This window comes from Oncorhynchus masou, chromosome 13 (genome assembly GCF_036934945.1).
Source record: "Oncorhynchus masou masou isolate Uvic2021 chromosome 13, UVic_Omas_1.1, whole genome shotgun sequence".
NCBI lineage: Eukaryota > Metazoa > Chordata > Actinopteri > Salmoniformes > Salmonidae > Oncorhynchus > Oncorhynchus masou.
The window spans coordinates 24646806-24668182 of record NC_088224.1 but is presented as its reverse complement, the minus strand read 5'-3'; the positions used below and the strand labels follow the sequence as shown (position 1 = coordinate 24668182).

The following is a 21377-nucleotide window of genomic DNA, read 5'->3' as shown; positions in this document are numbered from 1 at the left end:
CTGGTCTTCTATGGCTGTATTCCGCAGTGTGGCAGAATGCCATTGCCTCATAAAACGACAAATACAATTGCGAACCTGCGACACTATGTAGATCCATGTTCTTACTGTCAGTGATTATATGTGATAAGGACACGATCTCGGAAATACATAACTAAAATTGTACCTAATTGAGTCAGATAACAAATGAGTAGTGTACTCTGTCCACGAGATTACAAAACTGTAGTTTAATCGAGGTATTGGAATTTAATTGATAATGTACAATAACATTATTACACAGAAACATTCATAAAGGTTGATTCGTACAGTAAATTTAACTTCACAACAGAGAACCAGAACTGCGTCATAATATATTAATCAAATACCTGAGTTGGGCTTGAAGTCGTCTAAACGGTGGAGGTGTCAGAATACCCACAAAACCCAAACCGGGTATTGGTTTCAATCATATTTCCACCATTCATTTTTTCCCTAGGGGATTTTAGACTTAAAATAAGGGCTGTGTTTCGTGTAGGCTTACAGTGGCGTGACGTTTTGATAACCATGTAAATCTCTCCTGGCCAAATTGATTTGTCAATATATTCCACTCAGATACGAAAATGCAGATTACAAATCCCTACAAGCTCCTGCATTTTATCCCTAGCTGACACCTTTGCTAACAGGTATTGTGCCATTAAAAACGTACACAAGACAGTTCACAGAATATGTCAATTTAGTCATTACTACATTTAGCTAACATTAGATAGTTAATCCCTTAGATTCTTATCATTGCCTCGATTCGGCAGTCTCGTCCAGATCATCATGACATTTGTAGTTCTTTATGACACCCACATTAGCAACTAATTATCATTTCATTTTGGGGGGTGGTAAATTCAAGAAAATATATTGATAAAAGTCACCTTGTCCGAAAGAGATTTAGACGATTATCAAAACATTTCGCCAGGGTAGATCTACACGAAACACAGCCATTATTTTAAGTGTTTCTAAAATCCCCTATGGGAAAAATAATTGGTGGAAAAACGATTGGAACCATTTCCTTGTTTGACAGCTAGGTTATCGCTATTATGACTCATACTGTGGAATAGTCCAAGAAGTACCAACTCCAAGCTAAATTAAGTGCAGCTCAAATACACTTAAATTGTTTACTTGACATATTACACATTTTATACAGCAGTTTTAACATAACGTGATTAAGAATTAATGTATTTGTTAACTAACACACTGTCATATGCATTTCCTCCCCCTAGTTTCCTCTTTCTAGTTCCTTATTATTGTGGAATTCAACCGTGATCGTTTGGACATTTATAAACTACTAGCTAGGCTTGAGGAAGTATAGCTGACCCTATCCTAATTTAAAACAATAGCCCTACACTGCCATAACTGAAATGTATTTGATTGATCTGGGTCTCTAAAACTAGCCCTACAGGTAGGCTAAAAGTATACCCATACGTATCCTACTGTAGGCAACAAAACCCAACACATACTACCAGCAGCACTACCTTTTATATGTACAGATTCTAGTGGGAAGTGTAGTGTGTGTGTGTGTTATTCTGGGCGATCAGCCAGGTTAGTTCTGATAGGTAGTGTAGTATCCATCCAGTGGTTGGGGTTCAGGATCATGGAATTCCAAACAGATGCTTCTTCCTCTGTTGAATCCATCCAACACACTGCCACTCCGTAGCTCAGACCTGTAACACACACTTTATTACAATGTCATCTGTGCATACACAGTGCGTATCTATCTGTGTGTATCTCACCTGTCCCCCGGCTGAGTCGAACCCCTCCCAGCAGGTGTGTTTTTAACCCTTCACGGTGCCAGACAGTCAGCTCGGCACAGGCCTCTCTCAGGTCAGCAGGCTGGAACCCGTCATACACCATGGTGTGGTTGTAGGTCGGACTGACCGACCGCTTAACCACGCGTGTCTTCTGACCGCTTGACCGGCTGGTGTCCGGCAGCACGTAACTTGGATTAAAGTCAAAGTAGGGTTAAAGAACAGCTATTATACACGTTCCGCTATACTGTAAACAGTCTTATCCCACTAACTCTAGACCCCCGTTCCACAAATCCAGACCTTGAGAACGGCCACACTGCGGGTTTTCTTCCAACTCCTGACCTCTGAGCTCTAACCCACCTCTTGATGAAGGAGTCAACGACACCCCCTTTGGTGGAGAGAAGACCCTGCGCTTCCCGCAGCCAGATGTGTAGCTCCCCTGTTAGAGGTAGACCTCCACCTACACAGAATATGTTCAGAGTAAGTTCAGACAGAGAGAGTGAGTGAGTATGAGAGAGAGAAGGAGAGAAAGTGCTGGGTGTGTGCGACGAGCATAGTGAGCTCAGCTTACCCTCGGACCCTGCTGGGATGAACTTGATAGAGAGCAGGATGTTTCCTCGACTACTGATAGACTCTGGACTACACTGGACCTGAGAGAGAGAGAACAGAAAAAGAGGAGAGCGGGAATTTGAAGAGAAGAGAGATTAGGTTAGAAGGGTTACATAAGAGATCGTTGAAATTCTCAGCACCTTCTCTTCTCCTGGCCAGTTAAGACCACATACAATTTAAGACTTACTGCATGCTGTGGTGTGTGTGTGTGTATACCAGCTCTTACCCGTGGCTGTAGCTGGTACCAGTCAGAGCATGTATGTTTCCAGTCCCAGTGAGCCAGCTCTAGCTCTACCTCTCCTAGGAACAGGTTTCTGCCCAGTGGGGCAGCGTGCCACACAGACAGGTTCAGAGTCCTGCCACGCACCTCTGACACGCTGATTTTATACTGAAACAAACACTATTATACTGAGAGACACAAGTGGTTCATACATTCACATGTACATCAGACAAGACAGACAGAAGACAGACCAGCAAGTAGACAGAGAGGTAACAAACAAGACAGATGCTGAGGGAAAGGAATCGAGAAAGAATGTGTGCTCTCACTTTCAGTGTCTGGTCAAAGACTGGACTGAGAGTCTTTTTTTTCACTGATGTTTTCTTCTTGCTGTGAGATGACTTATCAGGCAGGAGATATGCCTTCACATACCTACAACACACGCACACGCACACACACACACACACTTCTTAACACAAAACAAGTGCTTCTCAAAGGGATAGTTCACATTAATCATGCCTGTAAGCATCCTCGAAACAGCAACCCTAGTTTACTTACGGGTCGGAGTGGTTCTTGCGTGCGGCGGCCAGGTCTTCACAGCGACACACTCTGATCTGCAGCTCCTCCCTCTGAGTGTCATAGTCCAATGAGAATAGGACACGCCCTTTCACCTCCACTGCTCCGAACTCCCCCGAACTGAACAGACTCATCATACTGCCACTCAACTACATACACACACACATACACACGTGTTTTGTATGTATGCATGTACAGTTGAAGTTTGAAGTTGACATACACTTATGTAACAGTACAACTTTAGACCGTCCCCTTGCCCATACGCGGGATAGAACCAGGGACCCTCTGCACACATCAACAACAGTCACCCACAAAGCATCGTTACCCATAAAAGCTGCGGCCCTTGCAGAGCAAGGGGAACCACTACTTCAAGGTCTCAGAGCAAGTGAAGTCACCGATTGAAACGCTATTTAGCGCGCACCACCACTGACTAGCTCGCCGTTTCACATCCGTTACACTTAGTTTGGAGTCTTTAAAACTAGTTTTTCAACCACTCCACAAATGTCTTGTTAACAAACTATAGATTTGGCAAGAGATTAACGTAATTTAGTGTGAAAAGTGCAAATAAATCCCAGAACAACAGAACAAAAGAATCTTGTGAAGATGCTGGAGGAAACATGTACAAAAGTATCTATATTCACAGTAAAACGAGTCTTATATATTGACATAACCTGAAAGGCCGCTCAGCAAGTAAGAAGCCACTGCTCCAAAACCTCCATAAAAAAGAAATACTACAGTTTGCAACTGCACATGGGGACAAAGGTTGTACTTTTTTGAGAAATGTCCTCTGGTCTGATGAAACAAAAACAGAACTGTTTGGCCATAATGACCATCGTTATGTTTAGAGGAAAAAGGGGGAGGATTGCAAGCCGAAGAACACCATCCCAACCGTGAAGCACGGGGGTGGCAGCATCATGTTGTGGGGGTGCTTTGCTGCAGGAGCAACTGGTGCACTTCACAAAATAGATGGCTTCATAAGGAAGAAAAATTATATGGATATCATGAAGCATCTCAAGACATCAGTCAGGAAGTTAAAGCTTGGTCGCAAATGGGCCTTCCAAATGAACAATGACCCCAAGCATCCTTCCAAAGTTGTGGAAAAATGGCTTTAAGGACAACAAAGTCAAGGTATTGGAGTGGCCATCGCAACGCCCTGACCTCAAACCCATAGAACATTTGTGGGCAGAACTGAAAAAGCGTTTGCGAGCAAAGAGGCCTACAAACCTGACTCAGTTAAACCAGCTCTGTCAGGTGGAATGGGCCAAAATTCACCCAACTTATTGTGGGAAGCTTGTGGAAGGCTACCCGAAACGTTTGACCCACGTTAAACAATCTAAAGGCAATGCTACCAAATACTAATTGATTGTATGTAAACTTCTGACCCACTGAGAATGTGATGAAAGAAATAAAAGCTTAAATATATCATTCTCTCTACTATTATTCTGATATTTCACATTCTTAAAATAAAGTGGTGATCCTAAACTGACCTAAGACAGGGAATTTTTACAAGGATTAAATGTTAGGAATTGTGAAAAACTGAGTTTAAATATATTTGGCAAAAGTGTATGTAAACTTCCGACTTCAACTGTATGTATGCATGTGGCTCACTGTGTAGTTAGACTGTAGACTGCTGACTGAGCTCCCAGGCCTTAGAGGTGTCGGATCAGCATCTGTCACACCACTGGATACCGAGTTTGTGTCCTCCGAGTCCTACACACACACACACAGTCAGCATGTTTCTAGAACATAAAGAGGCAATAGTAGGATAAAACGTTATCCCCAAACAAGGAGTGACTGTCTGTAGACTGTACCTGCAGTGTTCCCTCCCCTGTCTCCTCTCTGTGTACATCCCTCCTGCTGTAATAGTCTGGAAGGCGCAGACAAAAACACATTAATCAGACAGAATGAGAGAGGGAGAGTGCGGTGGAGGAGGGCGAGAGAAATGAACAGGGGGAGGGGGTGAAGAGAGAGACAGGGAGGAATGTGTACCTGAAGATGAGATGCTGTTGCTGTCCTGAAGACTCTGGAAGGGAAGAGAGAGGAGAGAGATTACCTCTCCACAACTAGACAGACAATCCTCCTCCTCCTCCTACACACACACACACACGACTAACCTGTGTGTTTGGGCTCCTGGTTCTGGGTGTAGGTGTGAGACGATTTTGACTCCTGTAACTGAAATTTTAAAACTAAAACGACATACATTAAAACTGTACATACAAGTACTTCTTCAACCATACATGCAATTCTTTAAGCATTATCTTTACCTATCTGACATTTTTGTTTGAATGTCCACACTCAGTTCTACATGTGAATCATGTCAGATTTGCACATTCACACTGATGTAGCCTCTCAAATAGCAGATGCAATGCTCCTGTTTCTTGGAAATGTTGGATGGTTGTCATGGTAATGGACGTGGTATGACTCAGAACTCAAAATATCAGGTTCTACATGCTTTTTGCTGTTTACATATTGGGGAAAAGATCAGATACTGTATGTATCACATATTTGAATACATCAGAATTGGGATGGATGTGTGAAAACACATAAACACACAAACATACAGTTGAAGTCGGAAGTTTACATACACCTGAGCCGAATACATTAAAACTCAGTTTTTCACAATTTCTGACATTTAATCCAGAATAATAGTAGAGAGAATTATTTCTTTCAGTTTTTATATCTTTCATCACATTCCCAGTGGGTCAGAAGTTTACATACACTCAATTTGTATTTGGTAGCATTGTATAAACAAATGTTTAACTTGGGTAAAACGTTTCGGGTAGCCTTCCAAAAGCTTCCCACAATAATTTGGGTGAATTTTGGCCCATTGCTCCTGACAGAGCTGGTGTAACTGAGTCAGGTTTGTAGGCCTCCTTGCTTTCAAACACTTTTTCTATGAGATTGAGGTCAGGGTGTTGCGATGGCCACTCCAATACCTTGACTTTGTTGTCCTTAAGCCATTTTGCCACAACTTTGGAAGTAAGCTTGGGGTCATTGTCCATTTGGAAGACCCATTTGTGACCAAGCTTTAACTTCCTGACTGATTGACTGTCTTGAGATGCTTCATGATATCCATATAACTTTTCTTCCTTACGAAGCCATCTATTTTGTGAAGTGCACCAGAGGACATTTCTCAAAAAAAGTTGATCTTTGTCCCCATGTGCAGTTGCAAACCGTAGTCTGACTTTTTTATGGTAGTGGCTTCTTCCTTGCTGAGCGGCCTTTCAGATTACGTCAATATATAGGACTCGTTTTACTGTGGATATAGATAATGTTATACCTGTTTCCTCCAGCATCTTCACAAGATCCTTTGCTGTTGTTCTGGGATTGATTTGCACTTTTTGCACTAGAGTATGTTCATCTCTAGGAGACAGAACACATCTCCTTCCTGAGCGGTATGACGGGTGCGTGGTCCCATGGTGTTTATACTTGCGTACTATTGTTTGTACAGATGAACGTGGTACCTTCAGGCATTTGGAAATTGCTCCCAAGTATGAACCAGACTTGTGGAGGTCTACAATGTTTTTTCTGAGGTTTTGGCTGAATTCTTTTGATTTTCCCATGATGTCAAGCAAAGAGGCACTGAGTTTGAAGGTACACCTCCAATTGACTCAAATGATGTCAATTAGCATATAAGAAGCATAATTTTCTGGAATTTTCCAAGCTGTTTTAAAGGCACTGTCAATTTAGTGTATGTAAACTTCTGATCCACTGGAATTGTGATACAATGAATTATAAGTGAAATAATCTGTCTGTAAACAATTGATGGAAAAATTACTTATGTCATGCACAAAGTAGATGTCCTAACCAACTTGCCAAAGCTATAGTTTGTTAACAAGAAATTTGTGGAGTGGTTGAAAAAAATGAGTTTTAATGACTCCAACCTAAGTGTATGTAAACTTCAACTGTACATATAACAGCACAATCCAACCCCTCTTTATTATAAATGCCTTTACCTTCTCTTGTCATCCTCATCTTTCTTGTCATTTATCTGACAAGTTGGGTCTTTGTTGTTAGTGGGAGGAGCATCTTCTGTCTGCCCGTTAAACACCCCACTCAGAGGCAAATCTGTCAATCAATAAATTAATCAATCTATACCAGATGTCCTGCTTCTTGGTTATTATTGGTGTGTGTGTGTAGTCTGACCTGTTCTTGGCTTCCTGCGTCGTATAGAGGCCTGTACGATGTCAACGCCGTTCTTCGTGCCTCGGTGGCGTTTGCTTCTCTCCTCATTAAACCACGCCCCCGACAGTGACCTCAAACGCACTGGGTCTGCCTCTTTCTGCTGCAGGGCCCTGAGGGTTAAACATCATGTTCACTATATTTAAGCAATAAGGCCCAAGGGGGTGTAGTATATGGCCAATATACCACGGCTAAGGGCTGTTCTCAGTCAAGACGCAACGCGAAGAGCCTGGATAAATCCCTTAGCGGTGGTTATTGCTATTATAAACTGGTTACCAACATAATTAGAGCAGTAAAAAATAATTGTTTTGTCATACCCGTGGTATATGGTCTGAAACACCACAGCTGTCAGCCAAACAGCATTCAGGGCTCGAACCACCCAGTTTATTATGATATCATTTATAATACAGCTTCTTAATGAGGGTTACTTGCAATGACAGTCAGATGTGGTTGTTTTCACAACCAAACTTAGTTGAATGCACTGACTGAGTCATCTTAGACAAATGGGTCTGATAAATGACTAAAATGTCAAATAAAACAATGAATCAAGTGCTGGGCAAAATAAAAATCTTACACCCACACTGGCCCTCTGTGGATAACATTAACAGCCCCTAGGTTTGACAGACCTCTATATTTGGAAAAACGTCACTCAATCAATCAGTCAACTTGATGCCCATAAGGGACCTAAAGGGTTCAATAATAATCACCTCTGACCTTAAACGACCATCATCACGGGAACGCAGCTCAGAGTCCCTTAGCAACACTTCCAAGATGGAAGACTGCTCTGCCTCTGACAGGTGACTCAGGTCCAACAACTCTCCTTCTCCCTCCATCACCCTGAGAGCGAGGGGGAGATTACATTGTAAAATACAGTACTACTAGTATGACAGAATGCCGGACTCAGGGATCAGTTTACTACGTTTATCAGTTGGCACTTCCTCCTAAAATGAGGCTATTGTAGAATCTCTAGTGTGTTTGTACTGTATCGTCTGACAGCATGTAAACGGTGGTCTCACCTGGGCGATTAGTGCATGCGCTCAGAGCTTCCGTGTGTTTTTTTAGGTTTGTTTTGCAATCAGGATACAAAGCGCAACATCCGCGGAGCGCGAGATTTCCACAGTACAACACTTCCCCAACAGCCTGTTTTAACTTGTTAGTAAAAAAATATGTTAGGCACCTGTGACCTCGGTACACACCTTCTAAAAGCAAACATGCAAAATACACATGAAACAAACAGCGCAAGAGAAGGCTACCTGTCCCAACTTGCTCTTAAACTGGAATGAAACTGGTAAAAAGTTTCCAAACACGCTGGGGGAAAAATACAAATAACAGTTCATACTTACATCAATGATGTCCAGTGTTGGTGGATATTTTCTCCGGGAGAAGTTTGGTGTCTGAAAAGTCCAAGCGGTGTGGTGGAACTTGGCGAGGTTGACGCGACACGGTCGACTGCTGAATAAACGCGAACACGCCTTCTCTTTCAGGCAGGATGCAAAACACGAACTGGAGTTTAAAAAATAAATAACATCAGATAAACCTGTAGGCTATTAGAGTGTTATACGAAGTTTACAACACATATATATAATGGGATGTTGTAGACACGCAGCCTATACATATGCTTACTCGTATCTTGCTCTTTATTTACACGAAATCGGCGTAGGCTTAATAATAATCAATAATCGGATCCAACAGGAGCAGTTTGTGTGAGCCGGTTAATTTGCTTAGTTGCATTTGCATAAGAAAAACACAGTGTCTCAACTGGGTGGTCACAACACCCCAGAACTCTATTCATAATATTTGAATAAACATAGTAAAAGTTTAATTAGTTGCGGAAAGGAGTGGGAAATTGAAGAGGGTGGTAGAGACAAAGCTGATGTGGCTTGCTGTGTGTATATTTTTTGGTACATCTTGATAAGTGTTATCAGACAGTATTGTGCTGTGTTTGATGAAAAGGTGTGTGTGTGTGTGTGTGTGTGTGTGTGTGTGTGTGTGTGTGTGTGTGTGTGTGTATGTGTGTGTGAAAGAGAAAGAGAGAAATAGTTGTATTTGATAGAGGTTAGAACATTTCATTCAGAGATATCTGGCCATATGGCTAGGTGGGGTACTTTACAGTAGCTTCCCCACCTTTTAAACACACATAGGTAAGCCTACACAGTCTCAAACACACAGAGAAATCGATACACTTACACAGTCTCACACAAACACAGCTACACCAGGACACAGTACAGAACAGTGTGTACTGACAGTCTTTGTTGTTTAAAGAGAGAGTGTGTGAGTGTGTTTCAGAATGAGAGGGAGAGAGACTGTTTGTGTGTGTGTGTGTGTGTGTGTGTGTGTGTGTGTGTGTGTGTGTGTGTGTGTGTGTGTGTGTGTGTGTGTGTGTGTGTGTGTGTGTGTGTGTGTGTGTGTGTGTGTGTGTGTGTGTGTGTGTGTGTGACTCCACCACCAAGCCTTTTGTCAGTGTGTATGTTTGTATGTGTGATTTTGAGAGAGAGAGAGAGAGAGAGAGAGAGAGAGAGAGAGAGAGAGAGAGAGAGTCCAGCATTCAGTCCTTTGTCAGTAGAACTGGAGGACAGCCAGTTTGTTTGTGGGATTTCAGTTCACTGAGTTGGGAGGTTTTATAACTAATCAGTCCAGAAATTACATTCTGTCTGAACAAACCAAAACAGCCCCAACCAGCCATCCAATCAACCAACCAACCAGCCAACCAACCAGCCAATCAGCCAGCCAGCCAACCAACCACCCACTGATCAAACAACCAGTCAACCAACCAATAGCACCAGGACTGGGTCATGTTCAGTGGGCACTAAACGGGATAAAGTGTTTTGAAATGGAATGAAACAGGGAGGTACCAACTGGACTTTCTACATTTTGTCCAACTGAACCTGGCAACTGTTCCCCGATCCAGGCTCTGTTCCCTCTACTATCCTCATGTTGAGGCACACAGACACACCCAGCTTTACTAGCCTCATGTTGAGGAACCCAGACACACCCAGCTCAATGTCACTTCATATCCGTATCATCACATCTAAACACACACACACACTCCTTTTTAACTCACTCTCTCTCCCTCTTTATTTCTCTCTCTCTCACACACACACACACACTCACATAAACCTATTATTTTGCATGATCTTTATTTTCATAAACAACACAACAACAGAACAGATCCCAGATCCCTCCTTCCTGAACGCAGCTCAAGCCAAACCAGTTCAACAACACAAATTAATGAACATGTTTAAACACGATTGAAAATCATTACACATTCACATAACTACAACCTTCTAAGACAATACTATTTGCCAACTGTAAAATCAGAAGGCATTTAGGCCAACTGACAGGAAAAAGAGAATACACACACACACACACACACACACACACACAAACAAACAGGAGTTACACAACATAATGGACGGTCAGTCAAGCAAACAAAATGACCGACAGGTGCACATCTGGGACACACAAAAAAGTATAACACACGCACTGGAGTATGGTAGATTGACGTCATGCAAAGCATTGTGAGAGCAGGGTGAGTCACAGCTCCCCCTCATCCCTCCCTCCTTCATCTTTCACTGTCCTCCTCTTCTCTCTCTCCTCTCCTCTAGGCTGGCTGCTCTCTGTGGAGGGGAGAGAGAGAGAAAGAGAGACAGAGATTATTGTTCAGCCTATTATATTACTTCAGCTCTCTAGATGTCACTGTGATGCAAACACACACACACTCTCTCTCTCTCTCTCTCTCTCTCAATTTTTTTATTTCAATTTAAGGGCTTTATTGGTATGGGAAACATATGTTAACATTGCCAAAGCAAGTGAATGAGATAATAAACAAAAGTGAAATGAACAATACAAATTAACAGTAAACATTACACTCCAAAAGAATAAAGACATTTCAAATGTTATATTATGTGCAAATAGTTAAAGTACATAAGGTAAAATAAATAAAGATAAATATGGGTTGTATTTACAATGGTGTTGTTCTTCACTGGTTTCCATTTCAAATCAAATCAAATTTTATTTGTCACATACACATAGGTAAGCAGATGTTAATGTGAGTGTAGCGAAATGCTTATGCTTCTAGTTCCGACCATGCAATAATATCTAACAAGTAATCTAGCAATTTCACAACAGCTACCTTATACACACAAGTGTAAAGGAATGAATAAGAATATGTAAATAAAAATATATGGATGAGCGATGGCCGAACGGCATAGGCAAGATGCAGAAAATGGTATAGAGTACAGTATATACAGTGGGGCAAAAAAGTATTTAGTCAGCCACCAATTGTGCAAGTTCTCCCACTTAAAAAGATGAGAGAGGCCTGTAATTTTCATCATAGGTACACTTTAACTATGACAGACAAAATGAGAAAAAAATCCAGAAAATCACATTGTAGGATTTTTAATGAATTTATTTGCAAATTATGGCGGAAAATAAGTATTTGGTCACCTACAAACAAGCAAGGTTTCTGGCTCTCACAGACCTGTAACTTCTTCTTTAAGAGGCTCCTCTGTCCTCCACTCGTTACCTGTATTAATGGCACCTGTTTGAACTTGTTATCAGTATAAAAGACACCTGTCCACAACCTCAAACAGTCACACTCCAAACTCCACTATGGCCAAGCCAAAGAGCTGTCAAAGGACACCAGAAACAAAATTGTAGACCTGTACCAGGCTGGGAAGACTGAATCTGCAATAGGTAAGCAGCTTGGTTTGAAGAAATCAACTGTGGGAGCAATTATTAGGAAATGGAAGACATACAAGACCACTGATAATCTCCCTCGATCTGGGACTCCACGCAAGATCTCACCCCGTGGGGTCAAAATGATCACAAGAACGGTGAGCAAAAATCCCAGAACCACACGGGGGGACCTAGTGAATGACCTGCAGAGAGCTGGGACCAAAGCAACAAAGCCTACCATCAGTAACACACTACGCCACCAGGGACTCAAATCCTGCAGTGCCAGACGTGTCCCCCTGCTTAAGCCAGTATTGAAGATGAAACGTGTCTGGGTCTTTCAGCATGACAATGATCCCAAACACACCACCGGGCAACGAAGGAGTGGCTTCATAAGAAGCATTTCAAGGTCCTGGAGTGGCCTAGCCAGTCTCCAGATCTCAACCCCATAGAAAATCTTTGGAGGGAGTTGAAAGTCCGTGTTGCCCAGCAACAGCCCAAAAACATCACTGCTTTAGAGGAGATCTGCATGGAGGAATGGGCCAAAATACCAGCAACAGTGTGTGAAAACCTTGTGAAGACTTGCAGAAAACGTTTGACCTCTGTCATTGCCAACAAAGGGTATATAACAAAGTATTGAGATAAACTTTTGTTATTGACCAAATACTTATTTTCCACTATAATTTGCAAATAAATTCATTAAAAATCCTACAATGTGATTTTCTGGATTTTTTTTCTCATTTTGTCTGTCATAGTTGAAGTGTACCTATGATGAAAATTACAGGCCTCTCTCATCTTTTTAAGTGGTAGAACTTGCACAATTGGTGGCTGACTAAATACTTTTTTGCCCCACTCTGTGTGTGTTTACGTATTTGGTGTGATGATTTAGTTAGTTGATAAATAATTAAGCCAATTTGTGTATCGCTGATTCAGTTCGTGCAGATATCCAAGGTTTATGCGACATTCAGAATGTGACTGATGAGGTAATAATTAATATTTGTCTATAATTGATGTAAGAGATATTTAGATAATTTTTAGAGTTTAATTCAGGACATAGTAACTCGGTAAACAACTGTTCCCGTGGTGCTCCAAATTCCGAATGAGTTCATTGTTACATGATTAATTGAATTGAGTAATAAGTAAACGTAGTAGGTAAATATTTGGTAAATAGCAGTCATCACATTAATGATAGTCACATCACCTCATGCCAAATTTAGTCAAAAGTTTTTTTGAATTCAACAATGCATGAGAAGACTTTGCCTTTGTTTTGTTTTGTTAGTTTGTAAAGTACAGGATGAATACGTGGTCTGTCATATGGTAATTTGGTAAAAGGCCAATTTGACATTTGCTCAGTGCATTGTTTTCACTGAGGAAATGTACGAGTCTGCTGTTATTGATAATGCAGATGATTTTCCCAAGGTTGCCGTTGACGGATATCCCATGGTAGTTATTGGGGTCAAATTTGTCTCCACTTTTGTGGATTGGGGTGATCAGTCCTTGGTTCCAAATACTGGGGAAGATGCCAGAGCTAAGGATGATGTTAAAGAGTTTAAGTATAGCCAATTTAAATTTGTGGTCTGTATATTTTATAATTTCATTGAGGATACCATCAACACCACAGGCCTTTTTGGGTTGGAGGGTTTGTATGGTGTCCTGTAGTTCATTCAAAATAATTGGAGAATCCAGTGGGTTCTGGTAGTCTTTAATAGTTGATTCTATGATTTGTATTTGATCATGTATATTTTTTACTGTTTGTTCTTTGTTATAGGACCAAAAAGTTTGGAGAAGTGGTTTATCCATACATCTCAGTTTTGGATAGATAACGATTCATGTTGTTGTTTGTTTAGTGTTTTCCAATTTTCCCAGAAGTGGTTAGATTTTATGGGTTCTTCAATTACATTGAGCTCTTTTCTGACATGCTGTTCCTTCTTTTTCCGTAGTGTATTTCTGTATTGTTTTAGTGATTCACCATAGTGAAGGTGTAGGCTCAGGTTTTCTGGGTCTCTGTTTTTGGTTGGATAGTTTTCTCAATTCCTTTCTTAGGTTTTTGCATTCTTTATCAAACCATTTGTCATTGTTGTTCATTTTCTTCCGGTTTTCTGTTTGACATTTTTAGATTTGATAGTGAAGCTGAGGTCAAATGTACTGTTTAGGTTTTCTACTGTCAAGTTTACATCTTCAGTATTACAATGGAAAGATTTTTCCAGGAAGTTGTCTAAAAGGATTTGAATTTGTTGTTGCCTAATTGTCTCTTGCTCTCTCTCTCTCTCTCACACACACACACACACACACACACACACACACACACACACACACACACACACACACACACACACACACACACACACACACACACACACACACACACACACCCTCACTCACATGGGGTCGTAGGTGGTATCTTTCTTGAGGAAGCGCATGGCGAAGAATCCCCCAGCCTGCACACACAGCACCAGGATGATGCCTCCTAAGAAACTGGACATGTCAAAGCTGGCCTGGGAGAACTCGGATGGCTCTGGAGGAGACTCATCTGACAGGGGGAGATATATTGGGGGGGGATATGGGAAGAGAGAGAGGGGGAGAGGGATGAGTAATAATAGAGAGATCAATAAGGGATGGATAAAGTGATGGAATGTTTAGTTTAATCTCACCTGAGTCCCCTTCACCTTCTTCCGCTATCTCTATGACTAAAAACACATAAGGAAATGTAATCAATATTATTGTTATTTAGCAAATAGTTTTTACTCACATTGTCTATTTTGTGTGTGTGTGTGTGTGTGTGTGTGTGTGTGTGTGTGTGTGTGTGTGTGTGTGTGTGTGTGTGTGTGTGTGTGTGTGTGTGTGTGTGTGTGTGTGTGTGTGTGTGTGTGTGTGTGTGTGTGTGTGTGTGTGTGTGTGTGTTACTCACCTGTGCACATGGCTGGGTCGTTTGTCACATTACAGTTCTGAGAATCACCCTGATCGGATACACACCCAGTATCATTACCTACGAGAGAGAGGAGGGATGGTGTGTGTGTGTAGGTCAGATCCTGACACACTGAATAATTTAATCATCTGGTAAAGACCTGGAGGGTTGTCTTACGTGTGTGTGTGTGTGTGTGTGTGTGTGTGTGTGTGTGTGTGTGTGTGTGTGTGTGTGTGTGTGTGTGTGTCTCACTGTTCCCGCAGGCCCTCCAGACACAGCCAGTCAGATTTAGGGTGGAGTCTCCGACACACAGGTCACATGACTCAGCCTGGGAACAGTCTATTGGAGGCAACAGTTGTCAATCAATCAGCCAGTGAAGAATAACACACATAAACACACTCAGGGCGGACCTCTGCTTTCCTCGTAACAGGAATCAATGAATCATTCAAGATAAATTGATCTTTAGTCACAAAATATTTAGTCGCAAAATTCTTTTCTCATCCAACAAATACAACCAATGGTAGATGGGGAGGGGAACACAGAAAAAGACAAAATGAGCTAAAACCTAGGATTCACTTAAATCCTAGGCATTGAGCTAAACCCTAGGCATCGAGCTAAACCCTAGGAATTGAGCTAAACCCTAGGCTTTGAGATCAACCCTGGGCATTGGGCTAAACCCGAGGCATTGGGCTAAACCCAAGTCATTGAGCTAAACTCTAGGCATTGAGCTAAACCCTAGGCATTGAGCTAAACTCATTGAGATAAACCCTAGGCAATGAGCTAAACTCTTGGCATTGAGCTAAACCCTAGGATTTGAGCTAATCCCTAATCATTGAGCTAAACCTTAGGCATTGAGCTAAACCCTAGACATTGAGTTAAACCCCAGGAGTTGAGATAAACCCAAGGCATTGAGCTAAACCCAAGACATTGAGCTAAACCTGAGACGTTGAGCTAAACCTGAGGCATTGAGCTAAACCCTAGGCATCAAGCTAAACCCTGGGCATTGGGCTAAGCCCTAGGCTTTGAGCTAAACCCTAGGCATTGAGCTAAACCCTAGACATTGAGCTAAACCCCAGGAGTTGAGCTAAACCCTAGGCATTGAGCTAAACCCTAGGTATTGAGCTAAACCCTAGGTATTGAGCTAAACCCTAGCCATTGAGCTAAAACCTACGTATTGAGCTAAAACCTAGGTGTTGAGCTAAACCCAGGGCATTAGCTAGACATTAATCATTGAGATAAACCTGTAGGCTTTGAGCTAAACCCTAGGCATTGGGCTAACCCTATGCATTGAGCTAAACCCTAAGCTTTGAGCTAAACCCAGGGAATTGAGCTAAACTCATTGAGCTAAACTCTAGATATTGAGCTAAATCCTAGGTATTTAGCTAAACCCTAGGCATTGAGCTCAACCCTAGGCATCGAGAAAAACGTATTGAGCTAAACCTTACCTATTGAGCTAAACCCTAGATACTGAGCTGAAACATATGCATTGAGCTATACCATAGGTATTGAGCTAAATTCATTAAGCTAAACCCTATGCATTGAGCAAAACCCCAAGTATCAACATAAACCCTAGGAATTGAGCTAAACCCTAGGCATTGATCTAAACACTAGGCATTAGGCTAAAATCATTGAGCTAAACCCTAGATATTGAGCTGAACCCTATGCATTGACCTATACCCTAGGTATTGAGCTAAATTCATTAAGCTAAACCCTATGCATTGAGCTAAACCCCATGCATTGAGCAAAACCCCAAGTATCAACATAAACCCTAGGAATTGAGCTAAACCCTAGGCATTGATCTAAACCCTAGGCATTAGGCTAAAATCATTGAGCTAAACCCTAGCTATTGAGCTAAACCCTAGGCATTGAGCAATAGCCTAGGCATTGAGCTTAAGCCTAGGCATTAACTTAAACCCTAGGAATTGAGCTAAAATCATTAGGCTAAAATCATTGAGCTAAACCCTAGATATTGAGCTGAACCCTAGACATTGAGCTAAATCCTAGGCAGTGAGCTAAACCCTAGGCATTGAACTAAACCCTAGGGATTTAGCTCAACTCTGGTCATTGAGCTAATCCTAGGTATTTGACTAAAACCTAAGTGTTGAACAAAATCCCTAGTTATTGAACAAAAGCCTAGGAACTGAGCTAAACTTGTTGATCTAAACCCAAGTCATTGAGCTAACCCCTAGATTTTGAGCTAACCCCTAGATATTGAGCTAAACCCTAGGCATTGAGCTAAACTAATTGAGCAAAACCCTAGGCATTGAGCTTAAGCCTAGGCATTGAACTAAACCATAGGCATTGCGCTAAACCCTATAAATTGAGCAAAAACCTGGGAATTGAGCTAATCCCCAGGCATTGAGGTTAAGCATTGAGCTAACCCCTAGGTATTGAGCTAACCCTGGGCGTTTAGCTAAACCATAGGTATTGAGCTAATACCCAGGCATTGAGATTAAGCATTGAGCTAACCCCTAGGTATTGAGCTAACCCTGGGCGTTTAGCTAAACCATAGGTATTGAGCTAAACCCTAGGCATTGAGCTAAAACCTTGGTATTGAGCTAAAACCAAGGTGTTGAAAAAAATCCCTAGATATTGGGCTAACCCTAGGAATTGAGCTAAACGTATTGATCTAAACCCAAGTCATTAAGCTATCCCCTAGATATTGAGCTAAACCCTGGGCATTGAGCTCAACCCTAGGCATTGAGCTAAACTAATTGAGCTAAACCCCAGTTATTGAGCTAAACCCTTGGCATTGAGCTTAATTCATTGAGCTAAGCCCTAGGCAATGAGCTAAACCCAAGGCAATGAGCTAAACCCTTGGCATTTAGCTAAACCCTAGGAATTGAGCTAAACGTATTGATCTAAACCCAAGTCATTAAGCTATCCCCTAGATATTGAGCTAAACCCTGGGCATTGAGCTCAACCCTAGGCATTGAGCTAAACTAATTGAGCTAAACCCTAGTTATTGAGCTAAACCCTAGGCATTGAGCTTAATTCATTGAGCTAAGCCCTAGGCAATGAGCTAAACCCTTGGCATTTAGCTAAACCCTAGGAATTGAGCTAATCCCTAGGCATTGATCTAGAACCCAGGCATTGAGCTATACCTTAGGCATTGAGCTATACCCTAGACATTGAGCTATAACCTAGGCATTCACCTAAAACCTAGGCATTGAGCTATACCTTAGGCATTGAGCTATACCCTAGGCATTAAGCTACTCTCATTTAGCTAAACCCTGGGCAATGATCTAAACCCTAGGCATTTCGCTAAACCCTAGGGATTGAGACAATCCCTAGGCATTGAGCTAAACCCTAGGGATTGACCTAAACCTTAGACATGGAGTTATACATTAGGAATTGAGCTATACACTGGGCATCAAGCTAATCTCATTTAGCTAAACCCTGGGCAATGATCTAAACCCTAAGCATTTAGCTAAACCCTAGGGATTGAGACAAACCATAGGCATTGAGCTAAACCCTAGGCATTGACCTAAACCCTAATCATTGAGCTAAACCTGTAGGATTTGAGCTAAACCCTAGGTTCTGAGCTAAACCCTAGGCTTTGAGCTAAATCCAAAGCACTGAGCTAAACTCATTGAGCTAAACCCTAGATATTGAGCTGAACCCTATGCATTGAGCTAAACCCTATGCATTGAGCTAAACTCTATGCATTGAGCTAAACCCTAGGTATTGAGGTAAACTCATTGAACTAAACCCTAGATATTGAGCTGAACCCTATGCATTGAGCTAAACCCTAGGCATTGAGCTAAACCTTAGTCATTGAGCTAATCCCCAAGTATCGACCAAAACCCTAGGAACTGAGCTACACCCTAGGCATTGAGCTAAATCCTAGGCAATGAGCTAAACTCATTGAGATGAACCCTAAGCAATGTGCTAAACCCTTGGCATTTAGCTAAAACCTAGGAATTGAGCTAATCCCTAATCATTGAGCTATACTTTAGGCATTGAGCTATGCCCTAGGCATCAAGTTATTCTCATTGAGCTAAACCTTAGGTGTTGAGCTAAACCCTAGACATTGATCTAAACCCTAGACATTTAGCTAAACCGTAGGGATTGAACTAAACCCTAGGCATTGACCTAAAACCTATGCATTGACCTATACCTCAGGCATTGAGCTATACCCTAGTCATTAAGCTAATCTCATTGAGCTAAACCCGAGGTATTGGGATAAACCCAAGGCTTTGAGCTAAACCCTAGAAATTGAGCGAACCCCTGATCGTTGAGCTAAACCTGTATGATTTGAATTAAACCCTAGGTTCTGAGCTAAACCCTAGGCTTTGAGCTAAACCCAAGGCATTGAGCTAATCTCATTGAGCTAAACTCCAGATGTTGAGCTAAATCCTGGGTATTGAGCTAAACCCTAGGCATTGAGCTAAACCCGAGGCATTGAGCTAAACCCTGGGCTTTGAGCTAAACCCTGGTCATTGAGCTAAATACTGAGCGTTGAGCTAATCCCTGGGCATTGAGCTAAACCCTGGTTATTGAGCTAAACCCTGGGTGTTGAGCTAATCCCTGGACATTGAGCTAAACCCTGGTTATTGAGCTAAACCCTAGGCATTGAGCTCAATCCTAGGCCTTGAGCTAAACCCTAGGCCTTGAGCTAAATCCCTGGGGTTTAGCTCGAGATGTTGAGCTAAATCCTGGGTATTGAGCAAAACCCTAGGCATTGAGCTAAACTTATTGAGCTAAACCCTACCTATTGAGCTAAACCCTACGCATTGAGATAAACCCTAGGCATTTAGCTAAACCCTATTCATTGAGCTAAACCGTAGGTATTGAGCTAAACCCAGGGTATTGAGCTAAACCCTAGGCAGTGATCAAAACCCTCTGCATTGAGCTAAACCTTAGGCATTGAGCTAAACCCTAGGCATTGAGCTAAACCCTATGGATTGAGCTAAACCTCAGGGATTGAGCTAACCCCTGGGCATTGATCTAATCCCTAGGCATTGAGCTAAACCGTATGCATTGAGCTAAACCGTATGCATTGAGCTAAACCCTAGGCATTGAGCTAAACCCTAGTCATTGAGCTACACTCATTGAGCTAAACCCTAGGCATTGAGCTAACCCCTATGGATTGAGCTAAACCTCGGGGATTGAGCTAACCCCTGGGCATTGATCTAATCCCTAGGCATTGAGCTAAACCGTATGCATTGAGCTAAACCGTATGCATTGAGCTAAACCCTAGGCATTGAGCTAAACCCTAGTCATTGAGCTACACTCATTGAGCTAAACCCTAGGCATTGAGCTAACCCCTATGGATTGAGCTAAACCTCGGGGATTGAGCTAACCCCTGGGCATTGATCTAATCCCTAGGCATTGAGCTAAACCGTATGCATTGAGCTAAACCGTATGCATTGAGCTAAACCCTAGGCACTGAGCTAAACCCTAGGCATTGAGCTAAACTCGTTGAGCTAAACCCTAGGTATTGAGCCAAGCCCTCTGCATTGATCTAAACACTAGACAATGAGCTGAACTCTAGTTATTGAGCTAAAAGCTAGGCTTTGAGTGTAACCCTAGCCGTTGAGCTAACCCCTAGGCATTGAGCTAAACCCTAGGCATTGAGCTAAGCTCAATGAGTTAAACCCTAGGCATTGAACTAAACTCATTTAGCTAAACCCTAGGCATTGAGCTAAACTCATTGAGCTAGACCATAGGCATTGAGCTAAGTGCAATGAGCTAAACCCTAGGCATTTAGGGGGTCTGAGCATTGTTTGCCAAACTACCAATGTTTCATTTGCTTACACATATCATGTCATTTCAAATGAGAGGTCATGAAGAATAGGAGACAAGGGAAGGAGTCAAGGGAAGGTTGGAAACAATACTATAAATGTAAGTGGGGCCAAGAGGAACAGAGGGGCCAAAGTTGAGAGTCAGGAAGTTCAAAGGGTGACAGACCACACACACACACACACACACACACACATACAAACAAACATGCTCACATACCTACCTGAAGAGTCCGACTGACAATGAGAGGTGATAACCACTGAAAGGACCAGCAACGCTGCACCGAGGGCCTTTAGCTCTAACCCTCGCATCCTGACCACTGCAGACCAGTTCAGACTAGTACAGACCAGCAAAGACCAGTACAGACAGGTAGAGACCACAGACTAGTCAGAGAAAAACAAAAAATAGCTTAAGATCCTCAGGTGGCTTCAAGATGTCAACAGGGATCATAAGGTTCTAAAAGGTTCCAGAAGGTTCCAGGATGTTTCAGAACATTCCAAATGTAAGATTAAGTAATTTTCAGTTGGTTGTAGATCCCTTGCAGAGGCCTCAAACACAACAAAAAATAAATGGGGTTCTAGCTTTAGAAAAGATTAAATGAAGAGGAGAGGAGTTATCTGCATTTGGGAAAGAGAGAGACAGGAACCGATGTAACTCGACCCTAGTCTACTTGGTTACCTAGCCATCCCCCTCCCCTTCTCCA

At 42.1% G+C, this 21377-nt stretch overlaps 2 protein-coding genes across 3 annotated transcripts; both read right to left on the bottom strand.

Moving 5' to 3' along the window:
- Positions 1-202: 202 nt before the first annotated feature.
- On the bottom strand, positions 203-8811 carry sytl1 (synaptotagmin-like 1). Of its 2 annotated transcripts, XM_064983311.1 has the most exons (16): positions 8694-8811; positions 8367-8499; positions 8065-8187; positions 7315-7463; positions 7125-7236; positions 5283-5340; positions 5158-5191; positions 4980-5035; positions 4777-4878; positions 3151-3317; positions 2922-3024; positions 2602-2763; positions 2338-2416; positions 2127-2226; positions 1752-1957; positions 203-1682 (listed from the first exon to the last, which is right to left on the bottom strand). In XM_064983311.1, exons 3-16 carry the CDS (start codon positions 8181-8183, stop codon positions 1540-1542), a joined length of 1590 nt encoding a protein of 529 aa, XP_064839383.1. In that variant the 5' UTR covers positions 8184-8187; positions 8367-8499; positions 8694-8811; the 3' UTR covers positions 203-1539. The 2 variants fall into 2 exon arrangements, with proteins under 2 accessions (XP_064839383.1, XP_064839382.1); XM_064983310.1 differs by lacking the exon at positions 8367-8499.
- Positions 8812-10488: 1677 nt separating this feature from the next.
- On the bottom strand, positions 10489-20985 carry cd164l2 (CD164 sialomucin-like 2). The gene is made up of 6 exons (XM_064982600.1): positions 20898-20985; positions 15182-15268; positions 14933-15010; positions 14676-14711; positions 14407-14554; positions 10489-10967 (listed from the first exon to the last, which is right to left on the bottom strand). The coding sequence occupies exons 1-6, from the start codon at positions 20983-20985 to the stop codon at positions 10952-10954; spliced, it is 453 nt and encodes a 150-aa protein (XP_064838672.1). The 3' UTR covers positions 10489-10951.
- Between the last annotated feature and the right edge of the window lie 392 nt (positions 20986-21377).